General features: G+C 38.2%; 1 protein-coding gene across 50 annotated transcripts in view; it reads left to right on the forward strand.

The window, feature by feature from the left end:
• Positions 1-24,191, forward strand: part of LOC311280687 (thyroglobulin-like) — a 44,211-nt gene extending 20,020 nt beyond the window's left edge. For 3 of the 50 annotated variants that reach the window (XM_084393015.1, XM_084393064.1, XM_084393059.1), the window contains exons 4-11: positions 1,587-1,814; positions 2,892-3,119; positions 7,160-7,387; positions 8,472-8,699; positions 9,784-10,011; positions 11,091-11,318; positions 20,506-20,733; positions 23,807-24,191. In XM_084393015.1, the coding sequence (XP_084249141.1) occupies positions 1,587-1,814; positions 2,892-3,119; positions 7,160-7,387; positions 8,472-8,699; positions 9,784-10,011; positions 11,091-11,318; positions 20,506-20,733; positions 23,807-23,844 (1,634 nt within the window). In that variant the 3' untranslated portion in view covers positions 23,845-24,191. The remainder of the gene's footprint in view (positions 1-1,586; positions 1,815-2,891; positions 3,120-7,159; positions 7,388-8,471; positions 8,700-9,783; positions 10,012-11,090; positions 11,319-20,505; positions 20,734-23,806) is intronic. The other 47 variants (XM_084393016.1, XM_084393021.1, XM_084393028.1 and 44 more) reach the window with 35 other exon arrangements.
• Positions 24,192-25,561: the final 1,370 nt, after the last annotated feature.

Below are 25,561 nucleotides of genomic sequence, written 5' to 3' on the forward strand. Positions count from 1 at the left end.
TGTGGATAGATTTTTGATATCTCAAACGGTTTGGCCGTGGCGAGGAAATTAATTGATGGTGAGAAAAGTGAAACAGGAAGTGTGTTATAACTTCTGCATACATTAACAGATCTTGGTGAAACTTCAGCAGTGTGTTCGTTGTAAGAGGCCGATCACATGGATGTGACTTTTGTGAGTCAAAGTTATAGCGCCACCAACTGGCAACAGGAAGTGTGTCACTTTCAAAATGCTTTGAAATCACCCTCATATTTTTACCCGATTTGCTTAAAACTTTGTGTATAAAGTAAACAAACGGCAGATGTAGACCTGTGAAAGGATTATTGATGTCTTAGATACTGTTGCCGTGGCAACGCATCAAACTTTTATTTTCGTTTTGGATGCTTTTGAGACTCTTCACATGCTTGAAAATGCATGAAACTAGACAGACACATCACATTAATTAGCCAGTAGACATGTGCAAAGTTTAAAAAATGGCCGTGTTGCAGGGGCTCAGTAGCGCCACCTTTTGACAAAAGTGTTAGTGTTAGTTTTATCTCCAGCAAAAAAAAAAATCGGTATGTATCTTGTTTTTATCAAGCCGGACAACTTTCTAATTTACCGTCATTAGCTCTGACCAACAGGAAGGCACAACAGCGCCCCCTTGAACGGGGTCCGAAAACTTGGTCCATATATCAAATATGCTTGCATGAATTAATATGAAACTCAGTACACATATAGATCTCATCGGGCCGAACAACTTTCCCTAGGTCAAGTTTTACGCCATCCCAACAGGAAGTCGGCTATTATGGGTTGTTTGGAAAACGCTTTTTTTTTTTTTTTTTTTTTAAGGGGGTGGGGGTGGGGGTGGTTTTACCTACAGTCACAAAACTCAGTACGTTTAATGTTCTCATGGAGCTGGACAACTTTCTAATTTACAGTCATTAGCTCCGACCAACAGTAAGTCAGATATTTTGGTTTGAATGTGGATTTTTTGGATATTTCAGACTCTGAGTTTTTAGCTACTCCTCCTAAGTGGTTTATTTTATTCACACCAAACTTTTTCAACATGATGAAAATACATTAAAGATGCTAAATTGTGAACGGATATTAAACATCTCAAACGGTTTTGCTATAGTGAGGGATTAAAGTAATATCCAAAAAGGAAACACTAAAAGCCTCATATCTTCTAAAAATGTAATTATACACCATTTATTTCTATATAAAAGTATACAAATATCACAACTAAACCCCTTTTATTCTTATTTTTTCAATTTAAGAATTATTTATAAGTTTGATATCTCAAACGGTTTGGCCGTGGCGAGGCAACAAATTTATGGCGAATAAGGGACACAGGAAGTGTGTTATAACTTCTGCATACATTAACAGATCTTGGTGAAACTTCAGCAGTGTGTTCGTTGTAAGAGGCCGATCTCATGGATGTAACTATCGTGAGTCGAATGAACCTCATTGGTTGTTCCGAAGTTGAACAAAAGTCTTATGAGTTTTGGAACAACATGAAGGGTGACTTATTGATGACAGAATTAAAAAATTTTGGAGAACTAACTCTCCAAGTAAATTCTATAACCTCTGGTACGTTTACCTTGAAGGTCGCCCCAAGACCCAGTGTGAGCAGAAAAGAGACAGTCTTCAGAGTGGAAATGGTGGTGTTACTCTGGTGGGAGCCTTCATCCCTCAGTGTGATGAGGAGGGTCAGTACAGGCCTCAGCAGTGCCATGAGTCCACAGGTTACTGCTGGTGTGTGGACAGTACGGGGCAGGAGAGAGCGGGAACCCGAACTCCAGCTGGAACCCCGAAAATAAACTGTGAGGAGCCTGGTAATCATGTCTACCTGAACTTGAATTTTTTTGTAGAAAATTGTTATTGTCCTCTCTCAATAGGTCACATGTCCTATTTTAAATAACTATTTCTAATGTTTTTTACTAATTAATTGTCTTGGGATCTGATATAGAGAGGTAGAAAATGCTTTTTTGGGGTCTGTTTTAAAGTTCTTAAAATAAGTCTCTTCTGCTCACGAAGGCTGCATTTATTTGATCAAAAATACAGTAAAAACTGTAATATTGTTAAATATTATTACAATTTAAAATAACTGTTTTATGTTATTAGGGCCCAAGCCCTGAAAGGGCGAAGGCCCTATTGTTTTTCCTTAGGATTCTTTATTATTAGTTTTCTGTCAACCTTTTGGGCACTTTTGGGGCCCTTAACATGCTCAAAAACTCTTGAAACTTTGCACAAAGGTCAGAACCCGCGGCCATCCGGGCCGGGCTGAAGCTGGTACCCGGGCGTGACAGGGGGGCTCAACAGCGCCCCCTTGAACGGGGTCCGAAAACTTGGTCCATATATCAAACATGCTTGCATGAATTAATATGAAACTCGGTACACATAGATCTCATCGGGCCGAACAACTTACATACTCTGTTATTAGCTCCGCCCAACAGGAAGTCAGGTATTATGGGTTGTTTGAAGAACATATGCTCTGGAATTTGAAATACTCCTCCTAGAGAATTCATCCTATCACCACCAAACTCGGTGTGCATGATAGTCAAGACATTGAGGATGCTAAATTGCGGATAGATTTTTGATATCTCAAACGGTTTGGTTGTGGCGAGGAAATGAATTTATGGTGAGAAAAGTGAAACAGGAAGTGTGTTATAACTTCTGCATACATTAACAGATCTTGGTGAAACTTCAGCAGTGTGTTCGTTGTAAGAGGCCGATCTCATGGATGTAACTATCGTGAGTCGAATGAACCTCATTGGTTGTTCCGAAGTTGAACGAAAGTCTTATGAGTTTTGGAACAACATGAAGGGTGACTTATTGATGACAGAATTTAAATTTTTGGAGAACTAACTCTCCAAGTAAATTCTATAATCTCTGGTACGTTTACCTTGAAGGTCGTCCCAAGACCCAGTGTGAGCAGAAAAGAGACAGTCTTCAGAGTGGAAATGGTGGTGTTACTCTGGTGGGAGCCTTCATCCCTCAGTGTGATGAGGAGGGTCAGTACAGGCCTCAGCAGTGCCATGAGTCCACAGGTTACTGCTGGTGTGTGGACAGTACGGGGCAGGAGAGAGCGGGAACCCGAACTCCAGCTGGAACCCCGAAAATAAACTGTGAGGAGCCTGGTAATCATGTCTACCTGAACTTGAATTTTTTGTGTGGAAATTTGTCATTGTCCTCTCTCAATTGGTCACATGTCCTATTTTAAATAACTATTTCTAATGTTTTTTTACTAATTAATTGTCTTGGGATCTGATATCTAGAGGTAGAAAAAGCTTTTTTGTTTTTTGGGGTCTGTTTTAAAGTTCTTAAAATAAGTCTCTTCTGCTCACGAAGGCTGCATTTATTTGATCAAAAATACAGTAAAAACTGTAATATTGTTAAATATTATTACAATTTAAAATAACTGTTTTATGTTATTAGGGCCCAAGCCCTGAAAGGGCGAAGGCCCTATTGTTTTTCCTTAGGATTCTTTATTATTAGTTTTCTGTCAAACTTTTGGGCGCTTTTGGGGCCCTTAACATGCTCAAAAACTCTTGAAACTTTGCACAAAGGTCAGAACCCGCGGCCATCAGGGCCTGGCTGAAGCTGGTACCCGGGCGTGGCAGGGGGGCTCAACAGCGCCCCCTTGAACGGGGTCCGAAAACTTGGTCCATATATCAAACATGCTTGCATGAATTAATATGAAACTCGGTACACATATAGATCTCATCGGGCAGAACAACTATATTATTAGCTCCGCCCAAAAGGAAGTCAGGTATTATGGGTTGTTTGAAGAACATATGCTCTGGAATTTGAAATACTCCTCCTAGAGAATTCCTCCTATCACCACCAAACTCGGTGTGCATGAAGTCAAGACATTGAGGATGCTAAATTGCGGATAGATTTTTGATATCTCAAACGGTTTGGCCGTGGCGAGGAAATTAATTTATGGTGAGAAAAGTGAAACAGGAAGTGCGTTATAACTTCTGCATACATTAACAGATCTTGGTGAAACTTCAGCAGTGTGTTCGTTGTAAGAGGCCGATCACATGGATGTGACTTTTGTGAGTCAAAATTATAGCGCCACCAACTGGCAACAGGAAGTGTGTCACTTTCAAAATGCTTTGAAATCACCCTCATATTTTTACCCGATTTGCTTAAAACTTTATGTATAAAGTAAACAAACGGCAGATGTAGACCTGTAAAAGGATTATTGATATCTTAGATACTGTTGCCGTGGCAATGCCTCAAACTTTTATTTTCGTTTTGGATGCTTTTGAGACTCTTCACATGCTTGAAAATGCATGAAACTAGACAGACACATCACATTAACCTGTTAACCGTTGCCAGTGCGCCCGCGCACTGAAGCGTTTTTTATTTATTTAATTCAAAGTTACTATCAGATTTAATGTCATACCTTGACAAACTATACATAATTAAAAAGATATAATACTCAAGTTTCAGTATTTGACCACTATTGTATTCTGAGAAAGTCATAGTGACAGTTATGTCTTAATTTGTGTCAGGAGTTATGAAATGAAAAAATGAGTCGATACCTTTAATATGAATTATGCGCGTCAGCCGCTTTCATTCATAAAAAACTCCGTGCTGTCGTCATGACAGCGATACACAAAACAACATCCCTCAGGGCTTTAGCTCAAAACTGTGCAGATTTGGAGAAATATTGATAGATTCTCATAGATTTACATCATATTTCTATAGACAGGAATAATATTTATTGAATTTATACCCAAATGCATCGATGTAATCTTTATGAGCGTTTGGTACTCTGATACTGTGTTTTATAATTCATACCAATAGCCTGAGGGCGCTATATGCACAATAATAGTCCATATATGGAACATGAAGAAGAGCCATGATCATGTGACATTCCAGGACGTCACTGACACACACAAAGCTAACAAGAGATTGCGCTGTCACATGCAGATACAGACGCTTTGAAGACAATAAACATGTTTGCAATGATATTTGAGTTACCTGTGTTTTTCAAGCCATGCCAGGTATTTTCATAATAATATATTATATTTATAATGTAATGCTAATCTATATAGACTATCATTGTGCAGAACAATATCCAATAGTATATTTTCTGTCTGATTTTTTATCTGAAGCCAAATTAGATCACAGAAGATTATTTAAAACACTCGTCTTGCGTTATAAAGTTAGTTTGGAACACAAACATGGTTTTAATCTCATAATTTGTCATGTATTGATGGTGTGCTAGGCTAACATGCTAGCTAGCCCTAGGTGCACCTGCCACGTCTAGCAGTTATACTTTTATGATTTTTTGAATGCTTACTGAATTGTTTCTTTATTCAAGAAATGCATTTGATACAGTTTAAAATGTGAGGTGAACTTTGAGAAAAGAAATTAGGGACTGAAACCCTATGAATAGCCTGTGAATAGCCAGTTGTTAGTAGCTATAATGCAGACAAAAGAAATGCATATTCAGAGCCATAACCAGGCTGGAGAGAGGTGTGAATGTGTGCAGGGGGAGATTGAGACTGAATGGGGATCGTTTGCACCACAAAACAATAGAGACAATATACTGGATAGATGGTTAGAAAATGACAATAAACATCAGTAGCATTTTAGCGTCAAATCAAAATAAAGTCACATGACATGGTCTTGGAAAACATTTAACTAAATACAGAGTTTTGGACTTATTATCTTCAGATTTTAAACATAAAATGTTTAGACATGTGGCTTTAGCTGTAGTGCATTTCTAGATTGCTCCAGTGCCAACTTCAATTTTATTTTCATGAGGATGTTTCATAAAAAATAATTTCTAATAACTTTACAAAACTTTGAAGCTATTTATAACAATTTTTGTCATTACGACAATAATTAATTCTACATTTACAATAAACTGCCAGGTGTCAGCTTTCAAACGAGATCATACTTGTGCTTTTAGTACCAAGGGTTCATGAACTGTATCTGTTTCAGTTTGGGTATGTCATTTCTGGGGATTTTTCAAAAGTGGGGTTGCAGCTTAACAGGTTAATTAGCCAGTAGACATGTGCAAAGTTTAAAAAATTGCCGTGGTGCAGGGGCTCAGTAGCGCCACCTTTTGACAAAAGTGTTAGTGTTAGTTTTATCTCCAGCAAAAAAAAAAAAAAAAATCGGTATGTATATTGTTTTTATCAAGCCGGACAACTTTCTAATTTACCGTCATTAGCTCTGACCAACAGGAAGGCACAACAGCGCCCCCTTGAACGGGGTATGAAAACTTGGTCCATATATCAAACACGCTTGCATGAATTAATATGAAACTCAGTACACATATAGATCTCATCGGTCCGAACAACTTTTCCTAGGTCAAGTTTTACGCCATCCCAACATGAAGTCGGCTATTATGGGTGTTTTGGAAACGCTTTTTTTTTTTTTTTTTTTTTTTTTTAAAGGGTGTGGGGGGAGGGGCTGGTTTTACCTACAGTCACAAAACTCAGTACGTTTAGTGTTCTCATGGAGCCGGACAACTTTCTAATTTACAGTCATTAGCTCCGACCAACAGTAAGTCAGATATTTTGGTTTGAATGTGGATTTTTTGGCTATTTCAGACTCTGAGTTTTTAGCTACTCCTCCTAAGTGGTTTATTTTATTCACACCAAACTTTTTCAACATGATGAAAATACATTAAAGATGCTAAATTGTGAACGGATATTAAACATCTCAAACGGTTTTGCTATAGTGAGGGATTAAAGTAATATCCAAAAAGGAAACACTAAAAGCCTCATATCTTCTAAAAATGTAATTAAACACCATTTATTTCTATATAAAAGTATACAAATATCACAACTAAACCCCTTTTATTCTTATTTTTTCAATTTAAGAATTATTTATAAGTTTGATATCTCAAACGGTTTGGCCGTGGCGAGGCAACAAATTTATGGCGAATAAGGGACACAGGAAGTGTGTTATAACTTCTGCATACATTAACAGATCTTGGTGAAACTTCAGCAGTGTGTTCGTTGTAAGAGGCCGATCTCATGGATGTAACTATCGTGAGTCGAATGAACCTCATTGGTTGTTCCGAAGTTGAACGAAAGTCTTATGAGTTTTGGAACAACATGAAGGGTGACTTATTGATGACAGAATTTAATTTTTTGGAAAACTAACTCTCCAAGTAAATTCTATAATCTCTGGTACGTTTACCTTGAAGGTCGTCCCAAGACCCAGTGTGAGCAGAAAAGAGACAGTCTTCAGAGTGGAAATGGTGGTGTTACTCTGGTGGGAGCCTTCATCCCTCAGTGTGATGAGGAGGGTCAGTACAGGCCTCAGCAGTGCCATGAGTCCACAGGTTACTGCTGGTGTGTGGACAGTACGGGGCAGGAGAGAGCGGGAACCCGAACTCCAGCTGGAACCCCGAAAATAAACTGTGAGGAGCCTGGTAATCATGTCTACCTGAACTTGATTTTTTTTGTGGAAAATTGTCATTGTCCTCTCTCAATTGGTCACATGTCCTATTTTAAATAACTATTTCTAATGTTTTTTACTAATTAATTGTCTTGGGATCTGATATCTAGAGGTAGCAAATGCTTTTTTGTTTTTTGGGGTCTGTTTTAAAGTTCTTAAAATAAGTCTCTTCTGCTCACGAAGGCTGCATTTATTTGATCAAAAATACAGTAAAAACTGTAATATTGTTAAATATTATTACAATTTAAAATAACTGTTTTATGTTATTAGGGCCCAAGCCCTGAAAGGGCAAAGGCCCTATTGTTTTTCCTTAGGATTCTTTATTATTAGTTTTCTGTCAACCTTTCGGGCACTTTTGGGGCCCTTAACATGCTCAAAAACTCTTGAAACTTTGCACAAAGGTCAGAACCCGCGGCCATCAGGGCAGGGCTGAAGCTGGTACCCTGGCGTGACAGGGGGACTCAACAGCGCCCCCTTGAACGGGGTCCGAAAACTTGGTCCATATATCAAACATGCTTGCATGAATTAATATGAAACTCGGTACACATAGATCTCATCGGGCCGAACAACTTACATACTCTGTTATTAGCTCCGCCCAACAGGAAGTCAGGTATTATGGGTTGTTTGAAGAACATATGCTCTGGAATTTGAAATACTCCTCCTAGAGAATTCATCCTATCACCACCAAACTCGGTGTGCATGATAGTCAAGACATTGAGGATGCTAAATTGCGGATAGATTTTTGATATCTCAAACGGTTTGGCCGTGGCGAGGAAATTAATTTATGGTGAGAAAAGTGAAACAGGAAGTGTGTTATAACTTCTGCATACATTAACAGATCTTGGTGAAACTTCAGCAGTGTGTTCGTTGTAAGAGGCCGATCTCATGGATGTAACTATCATGAGTCGAATGAACCTCATTGGTTGTTCCGAAGTTGAACGAAAGTCTTATGAGTTTTGGAACAACATGAAGGGTGACTTATTGATGACAGAATTAAAATTTTTGGAGAACTAACTCTCCAAGTAAATTCTATAATCTCTGGTATGTTTACCTTGAAGGTCGTCCCAAGACCCAGTGTGAGCAGAAAAGAGACAGTCTTCAGAGTGGAAATGGTGGTGTTACTCTGGTGGGAGCCTTCATCCCTCAGTGTGATGAGGAGGGTCAGTACAGGCCTCAGCAGTGCCATGAGTCCACAGGTTACTGCTGGTGTGTGGACAGTACGGGGCAGGAGACAGCGGGAACCCGAACTCCAGCTGGAACCCCGAAAATAAACTGTGAGGAGCCTGGTAATCATGTCTACCTGAACTTGATTTTTTTTGTGGAAAATTGTCATTGTCCTCTCTCAATTGGTCACATGTCCTATTTTAAATAACTATTTCTAATGTTTTTTACTAATTAATTGTCTTGGGATCTGATATCTAGAGGTAGCAAATGCTTTTTTGTTTTTTGGGGTCTGTTTTAAAGTTCTTAAAATAAGTCTCTTCTGCTCACGAAGGCTGCATTTATTTGATCAAAAATACAGTAAAAACTGTAATATTGTTAAATATTATTACAATTTAAAATAACTGTTTTATGTTATTAGGGCCCAAGCCCTGTAAGGGCGAAGGCCCTATTGTTTTTCCTTAGGATTCTTTATTATTAGTTTTCTGTCAACCTTTCGGGCACTTTTGGGGCCCTTAACATGCTCAAAAACTCTTGAAACTTTGCACAAAGGTCAGAACCCGCGGCCATCAGGGCCGGGCTGAAGCTGGTACCCGGGCGTGACAGGGGGGCTCAAAAGCGCCCCCTTGAACGGGGTCCGAAAACTTGGTCCATATATCAAACATGCTTGCATGAATTAATATGAAACTCGGTACACATAGATCTCATCGGGCCGAACAACTTACATACTCTGTTATTAGCTCCGCCCAACAGGAAGTCAGGTATTATGGGTTGTTTGAAGAACATATGCTCTGGAATTTGAAATACTCCTCCTAGAGAATTCATCCTATCACCACCAAACTCGGTGTGCATGATAGTCAAGACATTGAGGATGCTAAATTGCGGATATATTTTTGATATCTCAAACGGTTTGGCCGTGGCGAGGAAATTAATTTATGGTGAGAAAAGTGAAACAGGAAGTGTGTTATAACTTCTGCATACATTAACAGATCTTGGTGAAACTTCAGCAGTGTGTTCGTTGTAAGAGGCCGATCTCATGGATTTAACTATCGTGAGTCGAATGAACCTCATTGGTTGTTCCGAAGTTGAACGAAAGTCTTATGAGTTTTGGAACAACATGAAGGGTGACTTATTGATGACAGAATTTAAATTTTTGGAGAACTAACTCTCCAAGTAAATTCTATAATCTCTGGTACGTTTACCTTGAAGGTCGTCCCAAGACCCAGTGTGAGCAGAAAAGAGACAGTCTTCAGAGTGGAAATGGTGGTGTTACTCTGGTGGGAGCCTTCATCCCTCAGTGTGATGAGGAGGGTCAGTACAGGCCTCAGCAGTGCCATGAGTCCACAGGATACTGCTGGTGTGTGGACAGTACGGGGCAGGAGAGAGCGGGAACCCGAACTCCAGCTGGAACCCCAAAAATAAACTGTGAGGAGCCTGGTAATCATGTCTACCTGAACTTGATTTTTTTTTGTGGAAAATTGTCATTGTCCTCTCTCAATTGGTCACATGTCCTATTTTAAATAACTATTTCTAATGTTTTTTACTAATTAATTGTCTTGGGATCTGATATCTAGTGGTAGCAAATGCTTTTTTGTTTTTTGGGGTCTGTTTTAAAGTTCTTAAAATAAGTCTCTTCTGCTTACGAAGGCTGCATTTATTTGATCAAAAATACAGTAAAAACTGTAATATTGTTAAATATTATTACAATTTAAAATAACTGTTTTATGTTATTAGGGCCCAAGCCCTGAAAGGGCGAATGCCCTATTGTTTTTCCTTAGGATTCTTTATTATTAGTTTTCTGTCAACCTTTTGGGCGCTTTTGGGGCCCTTAACATGCTCAAAAACTCTTGAAACTTTGCACAAAGGTCAGAACCCGCGGCCATCAGGGCCTGGCTGAAGCTGGTACCCGGGCGTGGCAGGGGGGCTCAACAGCGCCCCCTTGAACGGGGTCCGAAAACTTGGTCCATATATCAAACATGCTTGCATGAATTAATATGAAACTCGGTACACATATAGATCTCATCGGGCAGAACAACTATGTTATTAGCTCCGCCCAACAGGAAGTCAGGTATTATGGGTTGTTTGAAGAACATATGCTCTGGAATTTGAAATACTCCTCCTAGAGAATTCCTCTTATCACCACCAAACTCGGTGTGCATGAAGTCAAGACATTGAGGATGCTAAATTGCGGATAGATTTTTGATATCTCAAACGGTTTGGCCATGGCGAGGAAATGAATTTATGGTGAGAAAAGTGAAACAGGAAGTGCGTTATAACTTCTGCATACATTAACAGATCTTGGTGAAACTTCAGCAGTGTGTTCGTTGTAAGAGGCCGATCACATGGATGTGACTTTTGTGAGTCGAATGAACCTCATTGGTTGTTCCAAAGTTGAACGAAAGTCTTATGAGTTTTGGAACAACATGAAGGGTGACTTACTGATGACAGAATTAAAAAATTTTGGAGAACTAACTCTCCAAGTAAATTCTATAATCTCTGGTACGTTTACCTTGAAGGTCGTCCCAAGACCCAGTGTGAGCAGAAAAGAGACAGTCTTCAGAGTGGAAACGGTGGTGTTACTCTGGTGGGTGCCTTCATCCCTCAGTGTGATGAGGAGGGTCAGTACAGGCCTCAGCAGTGCCATGAGTCCACAGGTTACTGCTGGTGTGTGGACAGTACGGGGCAAGAGAGAGCGGGAACCCGAACTCCAGCTGGAACCCCGACAATAAACTGTGAGGAGCCTGGTAATCATGTCTACCTGAACTTTAATTTTTTTGTAGAAAATTGTCATGGTCCTCTCTCAATAGGTCACATGTCCTATTTTAAATAACTATTTCTAATGTTTTTTACTAATTAATTGTCTTGGGGTCTGATATAGAGAGGTAGAAAATGCTTTTTTGGGGTCTGTTTTAAAGTTCTTAAAATAAGTCTCTTCTGCTCACAAAGGCTGCATTTATTTGATCAAAAATACAGTAAAAACTGTAATATTGTTAAATATTATTACAATTTAAAATAACTGTTTTATGTTATTAGGGCCCAAGCCCTGAAAGGGCGAAGGCCCTATTGTTTTTCCTTAGGATTCTTTATTATTAGTTTTCTGTCAACCTTTCGGCACTTTTGGGGCCCTTAACATGCTCAAAAACTCTTGAAACTTTGCACAAAGGTCAGAAGCCACGGCCATCAGGGCCAGGCTGAAGCTGGTACCCGGGCGTGGCAGGGGGGCTCAAAAGCGCCCCCTTCAACGGGGTCCGAAAACTTGGTCCATATATCAAACACGCTTGCATGAATTAATATGAAACTCAGTACACATATAGATCTCATCGGGCCGAAAAACTTTCCCTAGGTCAAGTTTTACGCCATCCCAACAGGAAGTCGGCTATTATGGGTGTTTTGGAAAACGCTTTTTAAAAAAAAAAAAAAAAAAGGGGGGGGGGGGGGGGGGGATATAGTTTTACCTACAGTCACAAAACTCAGTACATTTAGTGTTCTCATGGAGCCAGACAACTTTCTAATTCATAGTCATTAGCTCCGACCAACAGGAAGTCAGATATTTTGGTTTGAATATGGATTTTTTGGATATTTCAGACTCTGAGTTTTTAGCTACTCCTAAGTAGTTTATTTTATTCACACCAAACTTTTTCACCATGATGAAAATACATTAAAGATGCTAAATTGTGAACGGATATTAAACATCTCAAACGGTTTTGCTATCCACCTTATTCTGCGCCCATTCTATTTCCCATGATTCATAGCGGGTTCAACTGACTAAACGGTTTTCTACTTCCGGTTGAAGTGTTTGTTTACATGGAATGCTAGTACTAGTGTAAAGACTACGGTGATCGTTTGTAGTTGTAGACAATTTTTCGGTCAAGATGGGAAGTAGTCGGTGGCTATAGACCGCAGATGAAATCTCAAAAGATCGTGAAGGCGACCGTATCAGAGTGCCACACCCCTCAAAATTGACAGGTTGGATGGATGACATGAAGCTATGGCCAGGATTTAGCCATATTGACATAATTAATTATTTTATCTTTTCGGAGGGTGTAGATTGTGAGGAGATGCGCAATTACAAAAGCACAGAGGCCTTCAATGACTTCTTTAGTAATAAAATCGGGCGCATTTTTTTACTGGAGCACGGAGACTATGTCTTTTTAAAAGCAGAGGTAGACAGGAGTCAAAGTGCTAACCAGCCCAAACTTATTGCTTGGGTAATGCTGCAGCAGTCAGGGGTGATAGATACTGTTGGATGTTCATGTATTCCTGGGTTAGGGAGATTGTGCAGTCATGCAGCAGCTATCCTTTGGAAGGTATGAAGAAAAGAAATTTTCATTTTGTTTTTATCTGTGATTTATTAAAAATAATTTTTTATTTAGTTTAGCAATGTGGGGTTGACACAATATGAAACACATGGCAAATGGATATAGATCAGACTCTGGTAACGTATTAGGTGAATGTGCTCATGACAGGTTGAGAATGCAGTTACTACCGGGAAGACAGGGCTTGCATCTACAGATGAGCAGTGCAGGTGGAATGCAGGGACAGTCAGGAACATTGAGCCAAAACGACTGAGGGACATAAAATTCAGCCACCACAGGGCAGGGGACGAATTTAGCATCAGGGTGTCAGATGCTCAGCCACTACCAAACACCCCACAATATATGTCACATGCAGAATTTATAGATAGTGTAGACAAAGACCCAACAAAGCCACTTTTCCTGTTAAAGAACAGTCTATTGGGCAAGTGTTACAGCGTAGAACCAGTAGTGCAACCCTGTAGCCTTGCAAATACTGCAGTAGATGCAAGATTTTTAAGACCCCATCAAACCCATGCCAGTTCTGATCTCACATGTGAGACATGTAAAAGTTTCTATGAGTTGTATGTTCAAGTGAGCAGTGCACAGGCTTCTACTTTAGAATCTCAAACAAGAGAGCAGAGTTCTTCTGATTTGTGGCACAATGCAAGAAAATTGAGAATAACTGCAAGTTCAGCTAAAAAGGTTCCTTCTAGAGCATCCACCAATCCTGATAAGTTTATGGCAGAGCACCTGTACCCCTCCTTTCGTGGCAACTATGCCACAAATTATGGTAAGGAGAATGAGGTGGTTGCTGGTAATGCACTTCGAGAGCAAGGCATGAGTATTACACATAGCGGCATCGTCGTTAGTGTCACAGAGCCATGGTTGTCAGCCATCCCAGATGGGGTAATTGACTCATCTGTCCTACTTGAAATAAAATGTCCCATCCCAAGTAAACTCCATTCTACCCTCTTGGATCAACTTGACCATAACTGCAGTGATATTAAGCTAGTAGATGGAGTACCACAACTTCAGAAAACAGGTAGCCGAGGATATTACATGCAGGTACAATTAGGCATGTTTTGTGCTGATCTGAAGATGGCCAAGTTGTTTATCTGGAGCCCAAATGACACAATTATGTTCACTGTACCATTTGATGAGCCCTATGTTCTGGAGAGTGTAGGATATCTGAAGAGATTTTATTTCTCAACAATGTTGCCCCAGCTTGTGGATGAATTTGTTGGTCAGCGACTGAAACTGCAGAACAGATACATGAGCATAATGAATTAATAGAAAATATCACTCAGAAGCATTTTATTCAAATCACAAAACAACTGTTAAGTGCTGCTGCTGTTAACAGTATGAAAACAAATTTTTTACACAATCAATTACATACATTTAAAAATGCTGAGCATAAGTATTGTTGTAGATAAGTGAATATTTACAAATACAAAATGTTGTTCATGTAAAATTGTACAATTTGTTGTTAATGCAAATCTGATAAAATCTATTGTACACAAACTCAAAGAATAAATATAAACAGTAAAAAATGACAAAAGGCAGCGAGTGTCAATATGAAATATACAGCAGCAATTTATGTAGATCTGTAAAGGGTGTGTGTGTGTGTGTGTGTGTGTGCGCGCAGATGCAACTTCAACCTCAGAACATCACTGTTGTCACTTATCACTCACGGATGAGATCACCCCTTAAGTTGGCGAGGGCCGCACAGATTCTGAGTATTTTTTCAATTTTGGGGGTCATGTTTATTGGTATCACTTGAGACAGGATCTTGTATACTTTAAGTCGCCTGATTGCCCTCTCAACATGAATCCGCACATTTGCAATCCTGCGAGTTGCTGTGACTTGTTCCTCAGTTAGCTGGGCACCCCCTCTAGTGAAAGCAGGAAGAACCAATTTGACCTTTTTTTCAAAGAGTAAATCACAAATCAAGAACCCACGATCTGCCATGACTTCGTCTCCAGGCCTTAAATAGTCCAAGATACCAGAGTTCATAGTGATATATTTGTCACTGGCACGTCCTCCATATCCAGTTGAGATAAACATGATTAAGCCACATGGGGCAACAGCAACAAGGTATTTGATTGTGTTGTGCGAGTAGTAATGGCTGTAGGACTCCCCTCTAGAATCAAGATTTTTCGCCTTCTGTAACAAACTTTCGCTGCAGTCAATGACACAGGTAGTGTTGGGAAAACACTCCTTGAATGCAGTTGGCATAGTAGCCTTAATGGTTTCTTTTGGGAGCCAGATAATAAGAGGGCGCAAGACCTACTCCATTTTATCAATCCAGAATGAGATAACCTTACTGGCAACACTCTGAGACACATGGAACTGCCTACCAAGGTCACCCAGCACACGATTTAATTTTAATTTTATCAGTGTCATTAGTATCTGGTCACACACTGACAAAACAAAAGCCCTTTCAGCAAATCCATCTAAGGTGGAAACAAGAGAGTTGAAGGTTTCCAGTGAGACTCCAGTGTAGAGGAAAGAATCGGCATCAATCTGAAGCATGGAGTAGCTGAAATCTTCAGTTTGTGTTGTGGCATCTTTGGCCGTCTCGTCAAAAACCTGCTGTTCACCATAGTTGTGGTCCCAAAGCGATGGATATTCCCACTGGGTGGAAATAGTGCTGTATGATGATTGTGGCACCTCAGGTGTGCCCTCATCCTCCTGGTCTGTAACTTCTGCTGTTGCTGTAAAAAAAGAGCACATAGGCTACATGTTAAACTCTACAGTTTCTGTCCATGTTTCTCACACTGACAACATTACAGTAAAAGCTTATGATAATGGTGATGGAAGCTCTTCCTCGCTCAGGCTAACAACTACCTGGCCCACATAACGATAGCAGCTAGCTCTACGATAGCCCTCAGTGGAGTTCATTGCACTAAACCTACAGTAATAATAATAATAATTCATTACATTTATATAGCGCTTTTTTCAGCACTCAAAGTGCTTTTACATAGAAGGGGGGATCTCCTCAACCACCACCAATGTGTAGCATCCACTTGGATGATGCGACGGCAGCCATATTGCGCCAGAACGCTCACCACACACCAGCTTACTGGTGGAGAGGAGACAGTGATGAAGCCAATCAGTATATGAGGATGATTAGGAGGCCATGATGGACAGAGGCCAAGGGGCAAATTTGGCCAGGATGCCGGGGTTACACCCCTACTCTTTCGAAAGACATCCTGGAATTTTTAATGACCACAGAGAGTCAGGACCTCGGTTTTACGTCTCATCCAAAGGACGGTGCTCTTTGACAGTATAGTGTCCCCGTCACTATACTGGGGCATTAGGACCCACACAGACCACAGGGTGAGCACCCCCTGCTGGCCTCACTAACACCTCTTCCAGCAGCAACCTGGTTTTCTCAGGAGGTCTCCCATCCAGGTACTAACCAGGCTCAGCCCTGCTTAGCTTCAGTGGGCAACCAGTCTTGGGCTACAGGGTGACATGGCAGCAGTAACATTCAGTGGCCATGTTTTTTAACACATTTACTCATAATGGGCTTATTGTTCATAAAAATGTAGGTTAGACAGCCCACAGACAACACGAACATTTTTGTAGCAGGCCGGTGGAGCTCGTAAAAATGTAAACAATCGGAGGTGCTATCGCTACCCAGCTACACAATTCAACATTAAAAGTGGCTTACCTGTCGCTTCGACACAAACAATTGCACGTCTCTTCTTCACCACTGGTCTGTCATATCCAAGGTATAATTCCAGGTTGGGATGGTCATCCGTGGGGCATTTGTCAACAAAATGGTGCGAACAGACATACACCTTTTTCGGTGGATGCTTCAGTTTTAACGCAGCTAACCACTCTAAACATTTACTCTCTGGCATTGAATGTATCTGATACGGAACCGGACATGGGCATTCTCTCCTTCTTATCTTATGCTCGAAGCACTCAGTTTCTAAAAAGTTAGAAATCTTCTTTGAATTGTTTAAACAACCAAAAAAAGCACATGTTGAGCCTGAACTCATTCTCTCGCTTCTAGTACAGGTCGAGTGCTACGAACCGGAAGTAGGCAACCGGAGTCGTTGTCATGGCAGCATGCATTGTTTAGAGCAGAATAAGGTGGATAGTGAGGGATTAAAGTAATGTCCAAAAAGGAAACACTAAAAGCCTCATATCTTCTAAAAATTTAATTATACACCATTTATTTCTATATAAAAGTATACAAATATCACAACTAAACCCTTTATGTATTTATTTATTTATTTTTAAGAATTATTTATGTTTAAAAACAGTAATAGTGAAAAAAAAAAAAAAATCAAGTCATACATAGGGCTATACGAGCAACTTCCTATGTTATTAGCTCCACCCAACAGGAAGTCAGCTATTATGGGTTGTTTGAAAAACGCATCCTTTGGAATTTGAAATACTCCTCCTTGAGAATTCATCCAATCGCCATCAAACTCGGTGCGCATGAAGACAAGACACTGAAGATGATAAACTGCGGACGGATTTTTGATATCTCGAACTGTTTGGCCGTGGCGAGGCAACAAATTTATGGCGAATAAGGGACACAGGAAGTGTGTTATAACTTCAGCATAAATTAACCCTCTGGGGACCAAGCTGTTTTTGGGGTCCTTGAGATGTTCTGACATGCCTTGACATTTGTGCTTTTTTCAGTTATTTATAAACATGTTAATGGCAAAGGTGTAAATTCACTCTATATAACACAAACAGGGCTACCATAATATGCGAGCAACGTGTATATAGATGTTTGTATTTTTAAGAGAATACTGTTTATGCGTGGTTATTGAAAAAAATTAAAATGAAAGTTGCTGAATTAAGACCACAAAACACATATTAAATATGTGTCCACAAGACTTTTGACTAATGGATATTGTCCCTTTGAGTTCTAGCTTCAAAATGATGTGAAAATAGTCTTGCTTTATCGTTCACAAAAAAAAAATACATTGATTTAAATGGTGTAAAACAGGTTTTGCTTGGAAAGCCAATATGCGAGGGGGAGGAGTAGTTTACACCTTAGATTACAATGTCCCACCCACTCTGCATAATGACTCTGCCTAATGAGCCATTCATTCAGGTGTGACACTGACTGAGCCACAATGCAAGGACAAAAGATGTATTTAGAAGAAGACTTATATTGACCATTTAAGATTTCGCTTACATCTCTCTTGTAAATATGTTTTGCTATTTTATAAAAAACGTAACAATTACAACAATAATTAAAATTTCAACAATATTTCAAGTGTACTCTTTCTTTGTAAAAAAGAAAAAGAAAAAAGATTATAGGCCTACATTTTATCATATGTATTCATTAGTTTGAATATAGCCAACATTGGAACATCTAACATCTTAGTCTATGACTTTTTTTTGACAAAAATTGTATTTTATATATATACAGTGCTATGCATAAGTTTAGACACCCATACTAAAGTTGACTAAAAAGAGGAATAAAAAATCATCTTTTGGAAACTGAACTTAATGCCTTAATTTAAAAAATTAGGAAAAACCCAACCTTTAAGGACACCAAATTTCTTTGTGAATGAATAATGTATCGTAAATAAATAAATGTTCTTCCTTAAAATACAGGGTGCATAAGTTTGGACACCCCTATGTTAAATTCCCATAGAGGCAGGCAGATTTTTATTTTTAAAGGCCAGTTACTTCATGGATCCAGGATACTATGCATCCTGATAAAGTTCCCTTGGCCTTTGGAATTAAAATAGCCCCACATCATCACATAGCCTTCACCATACTTAGAGATTGGCATGGTTTTATTTCAGTTAGCCTAATAGCTAGTTTGATTTGCATTGAGAGATGATCTTATGGAAAGTACCCCATGCCAATCTCTAGGTATGGTGAAGGCTATGTGATGATGTGGGGCTATTTTAATTCCAAAGGCCAAGGGAACTTTATCAGGATGCTTAGTATCCTAAATTTTTTTTTACAAAAAATACTTAAAAATAAAAATCTGCCTGCCTCTATGGGAATTTAACATAGGGGTGTCCAAACTTATGCACCCTGTATTGTAAGGAAGAACATTTATTTATTTACGATACATTATTCATTCACAAAGAAAATTGGTGTCCTTAAAGGTTGGATTTTTCCTAATTTTTTAAATTAAGGCATTAAGTTCAGTTTCCAAAAGATGATTTTTTATTCCTCTTTTTAGTCAACTTTAGCATGGGTGTCTAAACTTATGCATAGCACTGTATATATATATATATATATATATATATATATATATATATATATATATATAAAATACTATTTTTGTCAAGAAAAATTAAGAAAAATATATATATAAAACGTTTGATATGAGCAGAAATTGCTAAACAAAAGCTTATTTGATGTGACAGTATATTCTACAGTAGCCTAAAAACTGTGCCCAAATCTAGTCAACAAGTGACTGACTGTAACGTTGTTTTTATGAAATATTAGGGCATATAAATGCTAATTTGCAGTTTAATACGTTGCTTATACAAATACATTTTATTTCAACATATTTCAGTCGATTTTTACTCATCTCAGTAGGCAATAGCAAAGCAGTTTATTCTTTCACACACAGACGCGTGATTCATATTTAGGCTAAACAGTCTTTACAAATATGTACCCTTCATTCATCTCACAGAAAGGAAAGTCATATTATAGAAATGAGATTCATCTTTTTGCGGTTTGCATAGGCCTGCACTAACGTTATTCCATAACATTATTCCACACTTGAGAAAAGAAAACAGCCTACCTCACTCCTCAGCAGGATCTGCTCCTCATATCAGGAGATATTGCTCCTCATATCAGCACTGTTCTGAGGAATCTTTTCTCCATAAGGTAGGCTATATTATGCCTCACTCGATCGCGACGCGTTTTGTTTACAGCTGATGTGGGCGTTCACAGATCTGAAATAGTTCTCAGAATTTGCATTTGAATAGCACGCGCTCCCCGGGGAGTGGTCACATTACTTGTGAATTAGCTCGTAATGAGCTTGACTGGAGTCGCTCTCTTTTTATACAGATTACAGAAGCTGATCATATTTGTTTTTTATATAAATTACTTCATTTAAAAGATGCGATCTCAAGCTTTATGCCCGTGGGTCTGTTTGCCTGTTTGACTGAATTTTCGCGGAGTTATAGATCATTTTCGAACACGTTTCAAATGGGAGTTTACTGACAGAGAGAAGGCAGAAATCGCATCATGTTAATTTTTCTTTATTTGTCAAAAAGCAAAACACTTTATTTTTATTGTGAGTATACAGAAAAAAAAAATAGAAACTGAACAGGCTCGATTGATGTATTACTCGAAAATGAAAGATCAAAATTAACAGAGCATTTAGTGTTTATTTTCATTGCTAAAAAAAAAACAAAAAAAACAAGCAAAACGCGCAAGCGCGTTTTTGGTCCCCAAAGGGTTAACTGATCTTGATGAAACTTCAGCAGTGTGTTTGTTGTAAGAGGCTGATCTCATGGATATAACTATTGTGAGTCGAATGAACCTCATTGGTTGTTCCGAAGTTGAACGAAAGTCTTATGAGTTTTGGAACAACATGAAGGGTGACTTATTGATGACAGAATTTTTATTTTTTGGAGAACTAACTCTCCAAGTAAATTCTATAATCTCTGGTACGTTTACCTTGAAGGTCGTCCCAAGACCCAGTGTGAGCAGAAAAGAGACAGTCTTCAGAGTGGAAATGGTGGTGTTACTCTGGTGGGAGCCTTCATCCCTCAGTGTGATGAGGAGGGTCAGTACAGGCCTCAGCAGTGCCATGAGTCCACAGGTTACTGCTGGTGTGTGGACAGTAGGGGGCAGGAGAGAGAGGGAACCCGAACTCCACCTGGAACCCCGACAATAAACTGTGACGAGCCTGGTAAGCATGTCTACCTGAACTTGAATTTTTTTGTAGAAAATTGTCATGGTCCTCTCTCAATAGGTCACATGTCCTATTTTAAATAACTATTTCTAATGTTTTTTACTAATTAATTGTCTTGGGATCTGATATCTAGAGGTAGCAATGTTTTTTTTGTTTTTTGGGGTCTGTTTTAAAGTTCTTAAAATAAGTCTCTTCTGCTCACGAAGGCTGCATTTATTTGATCAAAAATACAGTAAAAACTGTAATATTGTTAAATATTATTGCAATTTAAAATAACTGTTTTATGTTATTAGTTATTGTATGTTATTGTTTTTCCTTAGGATTCTTTATTATTAGTTTTCTGTCAACCTTTCGGGCACTTTTGAAACTCTTGAAACTTTGCACAAAGGTCAGAACCCATCAGGGCCGGGCTGAAGCTGGTACCCGGGTGTGGCAGGGGGGGGCTCAACAGCGGGGGTCCGCTTGAACGGGGTCCAAAAACTTGGTCCATATATCAATCACGCTTGCATGAATTAATATGAAACTCGGTACCCAAAGTGCCAAACAACTTTCCCTCGGTTAAGTTTTACGCCAGCCCAACAGGAAGTCGGCTATTATGGGTTGTTTGGAAAACGCTTGCTGTGGAATTTGAAATACTCCTCCTAGGCAATTCATTAAATCGCCACCAAACTCGGTGTGCATGAAGTCAAGACATTGAGCATGCTAAATTGCGGATAGATTTTTGATATCTCGAACGCTTTGGCTGTGGCGAGGAAACAAATCTATGGCGAATAAGGGACACAGGAAGTGCATTATAACTTCAGCATACATTAACTGATCTTGGTGAAACTTCAGCAGTGTGTTCGTTGTAAGAGGCCGGTCACATGGATGTGACTATTGTGAGTCAAAGTTATAGCACCACCAACTGGCAGCAGGAAGTGTGTCACTTTCAAACGGGGGGGGGGGGGGGGGGGGGGGGGGGGTAGTTTTACCTACAGTCACAAAACTCGGTACGTTTAGTGTTCTCATGGAGCCAGACAACTTTCTAATTTACATTCATTATCTCCGACCAACAGGAAGTCAGATATTTTGGTTTGAATGTGGATTTTCTCCCTCTCTCTCTGTCTCTCTGTGTGTGTGTGTGTGTGGTGGGGGGGATTTGTCTTTTGAGTTTAATGTTTGTTTGTCAAGGTTTCAGGGGCTTTTGGGGCCCTTAACATGCTCAAAAACTCTTGAAACTTTGCTCAACAGCGCCCCCTTGAACGGGGTCCGAAAACTTGATATGAAACTCGGTACACATATAGATCTCATCGGGCCGAATAACTTTCCCTAGGTCAAGTTTTACGCCAGCCCAACAGGAAGTCGGCTATTATGGGTTGTTTGGAAAACGTTTGCTGTGGAATTTGAAATACTCCTCCTAGAGAATTCATCTGATCCCCACCAAATTCGGTGTGCATGAAGTCAAGACATTGAGGATGCCAAATTGCGAATTTTTGATATCTCGAACGATTTGGCTGTGGCGAGGAAACGAATTTATGACGAGAAAAGAGAAACACGATGTGGTATAACTTCTGCATACATTAACTGATCTTGATGAAACTTCCGCAGTGTGTTCGTGGTAAGAGCCCGATCAGATGGATGCAACTATTTTGAGTCAAAGTTTTAGGGCCACCAACTGGCAGCAGGAAGTGTGTCACTTTCAAAATTCTTTTGACAAAAGTGGGGGGGTTAGTTTTACCTACAGTTACAAAAATCAGAACGTATATTGGTCTCATCGAGCTGGACAACTTTCTAATTTACAGTCAGTAGCTCCGACCAACAGGAAGTCAGATATTTTGGTTTGAATGTAGATTTATTTGCAAAATCAGCCTCTGAATTTTTACCCACTCCTCTTAAGTGGTTTATTTTATTCCCTCCAAACTTTTTCAACATTATGAAAATACATTAAAGATGCTAAATTGTGAATGGATAATAAATATCTCAAACGGTTTTGCTATGGCAAGGGATTAAAGTTATATTAAAAAAAGGAAACACTAAAAGCCTAATTTCTTCTAAAAATGTAAGTATACACCATTTATTTCTATATAAAATTATACAAATATCAGAACTAAACCCATTTTATTCTTTTTTATTTATTTTTTATTTAAGAATTATGTTTGTTTAAAAACAGCAAGAATGTTTTTTAGTCCAAAAAATAAATAAATCATGTCATTCATAGTGCTATACTGCCCTCTTGTGTTCAAAATCAGGTAGGCCTAATGTATTTATATATAAATATATTAGGGATGTGACTGTGGGAATATTTTCCCACCGGTTATTCGACGTGTGACAGCGCTGGGGGCTTTTAAATTGCTAACTTAAAAGCGAAAGTAAAATACGGACGTCTGCACAGACATTGATAAGGTTGCGGAGTAGAGCGAGCGTTTTCAATGAATTCCTATGGAAGTAGGAATGAATAAAATATAATATAATAATATAATAAAATATAATAATAAAATAGTCAACCTAACATAAAAAAATTACACTGCTCTGTTTAAATAGTCAGTAGTACAGTAGTACAATTCGTACATTCACAGTAAGCACCACTCCACTGTGATGTTTCCAAGCACATTTTTGCGCGAGCGAAGAGGATGATTTTTTCCGTCGATATTGGAATGTGAGTTAAGCACAAAGCCTAAACTATTGCAAACTGTTGAAATATTTTGTTTCTAATGAGAGACTTATGTGAGCCCATCCCTGCTTACTTTAGTTTTTATTGGCTATTGGTATTATTTTTTTATTCTTGTTCTGTTCTGAATATCATTAAATTTAAAGGATTTGTTTTGGAATATTTTTAGTGTATCATAAAATCTGAATAATTATCTCGTTTTAGTGATTCCCTAGTAATTTTTTTATTTTATTTTTAAATAAAAAAAGACACTGTAAACCATTTGTGGAAAAATCATTTATTAAAATAATACAGTACTGAAATGACTGAAATGTATCCTGTGTTTTAAGCATTTATTAAATGAAGAAATAGTATAATACTATGTATTAGAAAGCATATATTCAGTAAAAGAGAAAAAAGTATTACCTGATTGTTGTATTCTAGACCAAGAGGAGAAGGCGGCTGAGGGTCTGAGCTCGTAAGAGGAAGACAAGGCAACGGAAGGCTTCTTATATGAAAGTTGTAAAAAGACTGAAGGAGTTGACTATAGTTCCAGATCTGGGATTGGATAAATTGTCTATATGTGATTGAATATGTAATGAAGGGGTGTGATGAAATGAATTATAAAAATTACAGTGAGACATATGAAAAGCAGAAGCTGTGAAAGGAAGACAGCCTCTCCCTTGTTTGATGGTCCAAGCCTGACACCTGCTGATGAAGCTTGTGAACTGACGACTTTAGGTTTTGAATTTTATTTTGATTTCTTGATATTGTATGTAAAACAATTGTAATAGAAACAATAAAATACTAATAATTGATATAAAAAGAACCAGCTTGCCACAAGTCTCTGCTTTATAAAAGAGTTGAGCTGAACTAAACCACGGAGAAGTCTTTCTTCTAAGTTGTGAGTATGGACCTTTAAATACTTATTGTTTAGAACAAATTCGACTTACTTTACCTTGACCTGAGAATAATTAAAATAAGGTAGAAGGTGTATATATTTAAGAACCATAAAGATAATTAAATTGAACACCATGAAACAATATATATATATATATATATATATATATATATATATATATATATATATATATATATATATATATATATATATATATATAATTCGTTCACAGTTGGAAACAGTTTTTTTTTTTTTTTTTTTTTTTTTTTACAAATTGTATAATATCCAAGGTAAACATTTCTAGTAATTGTGCAGTTAATTGTTCTCATACTGTATTTTCAGTAAGTTTTGGAATATATTCTCTACCGAAATGTGTCACTAATAAAGCAAAAAAATAATAAAAAAAAATAATTAAAGAGAAGGCTTATATTGACCTTTTAAGATTTTGTTCTATCCTTGTATATATATTTTTTTTTGCTATTTTAACCATTTCAATTTTAACAATATTTCCAGTGTAATCTTTCTTTGTAAAAACTAAAGTATACATTTTATCATACGTATTTCAAAGTTAAGGATTCATTAGTTTGAATATAGCCTACATTGAAACAAACACTATAATAACATCTTAGTTGATGACTTTATATAGATAGATAGATAGATAGATAGATAGATAGATAGATAGATAGATAGATAGATAGATAGATAGATAGATAGATAGATAGATAGATGTGGCAGTATTTTACAGTAAAAACTTTATAATCTATCTGATTTTTGTAGTTGATTTTTACTTATCTCAATATAGCAATAGAGTTTGGTAAAAGCTGTTAATTCATTTTTAAACAGTATTTGTGCCAGCAAAGCTACACAACAGCGCGAATCTGTGCATTCATTCATTCACACACAGAAACGCGATTCATATTTAAACAGTCTTTTTGCGTGTACAGACACTATTGCAATTAGAACAAAGCAAATATAGAACTGACCTATTCCTCAGCTGGATCTGTTGCTCCTCGAAATGAAACTAACAGCACTTCTGACGTAAATTTTCCAGGATTATTATTAAGATAGTATTATTCCTCACAGCGTCGTAAAGTACATGACTCTGATAACTCGCTGTGTGTGTTATCCAGCTGATGTGGGCATTCACACCCAGCAAGCAAAAAGTGGTCTAGAACACATCTAAAAGACGTAAAAAATGTCAAAGACGACTGTTAAAAACCCATACTGACAATGAAATCCCAACTGTGCATATATGCAAGGATCCAACTTTAAAAAATGTTTACTTCAAAACAGTGGGA

This window comes from Rutilus rutilus (genome assembly GCF_951802725.1).
Source record: "Rutilus rutilus genome assembly, chromosome: 21".
Classification (NCBI taxonomy): Eukaryota; Metazoa; Chordata; class Actinopteri; order Cypriniformes; family Leuciscidae; genus Rutilus; species Rutilus rutilus.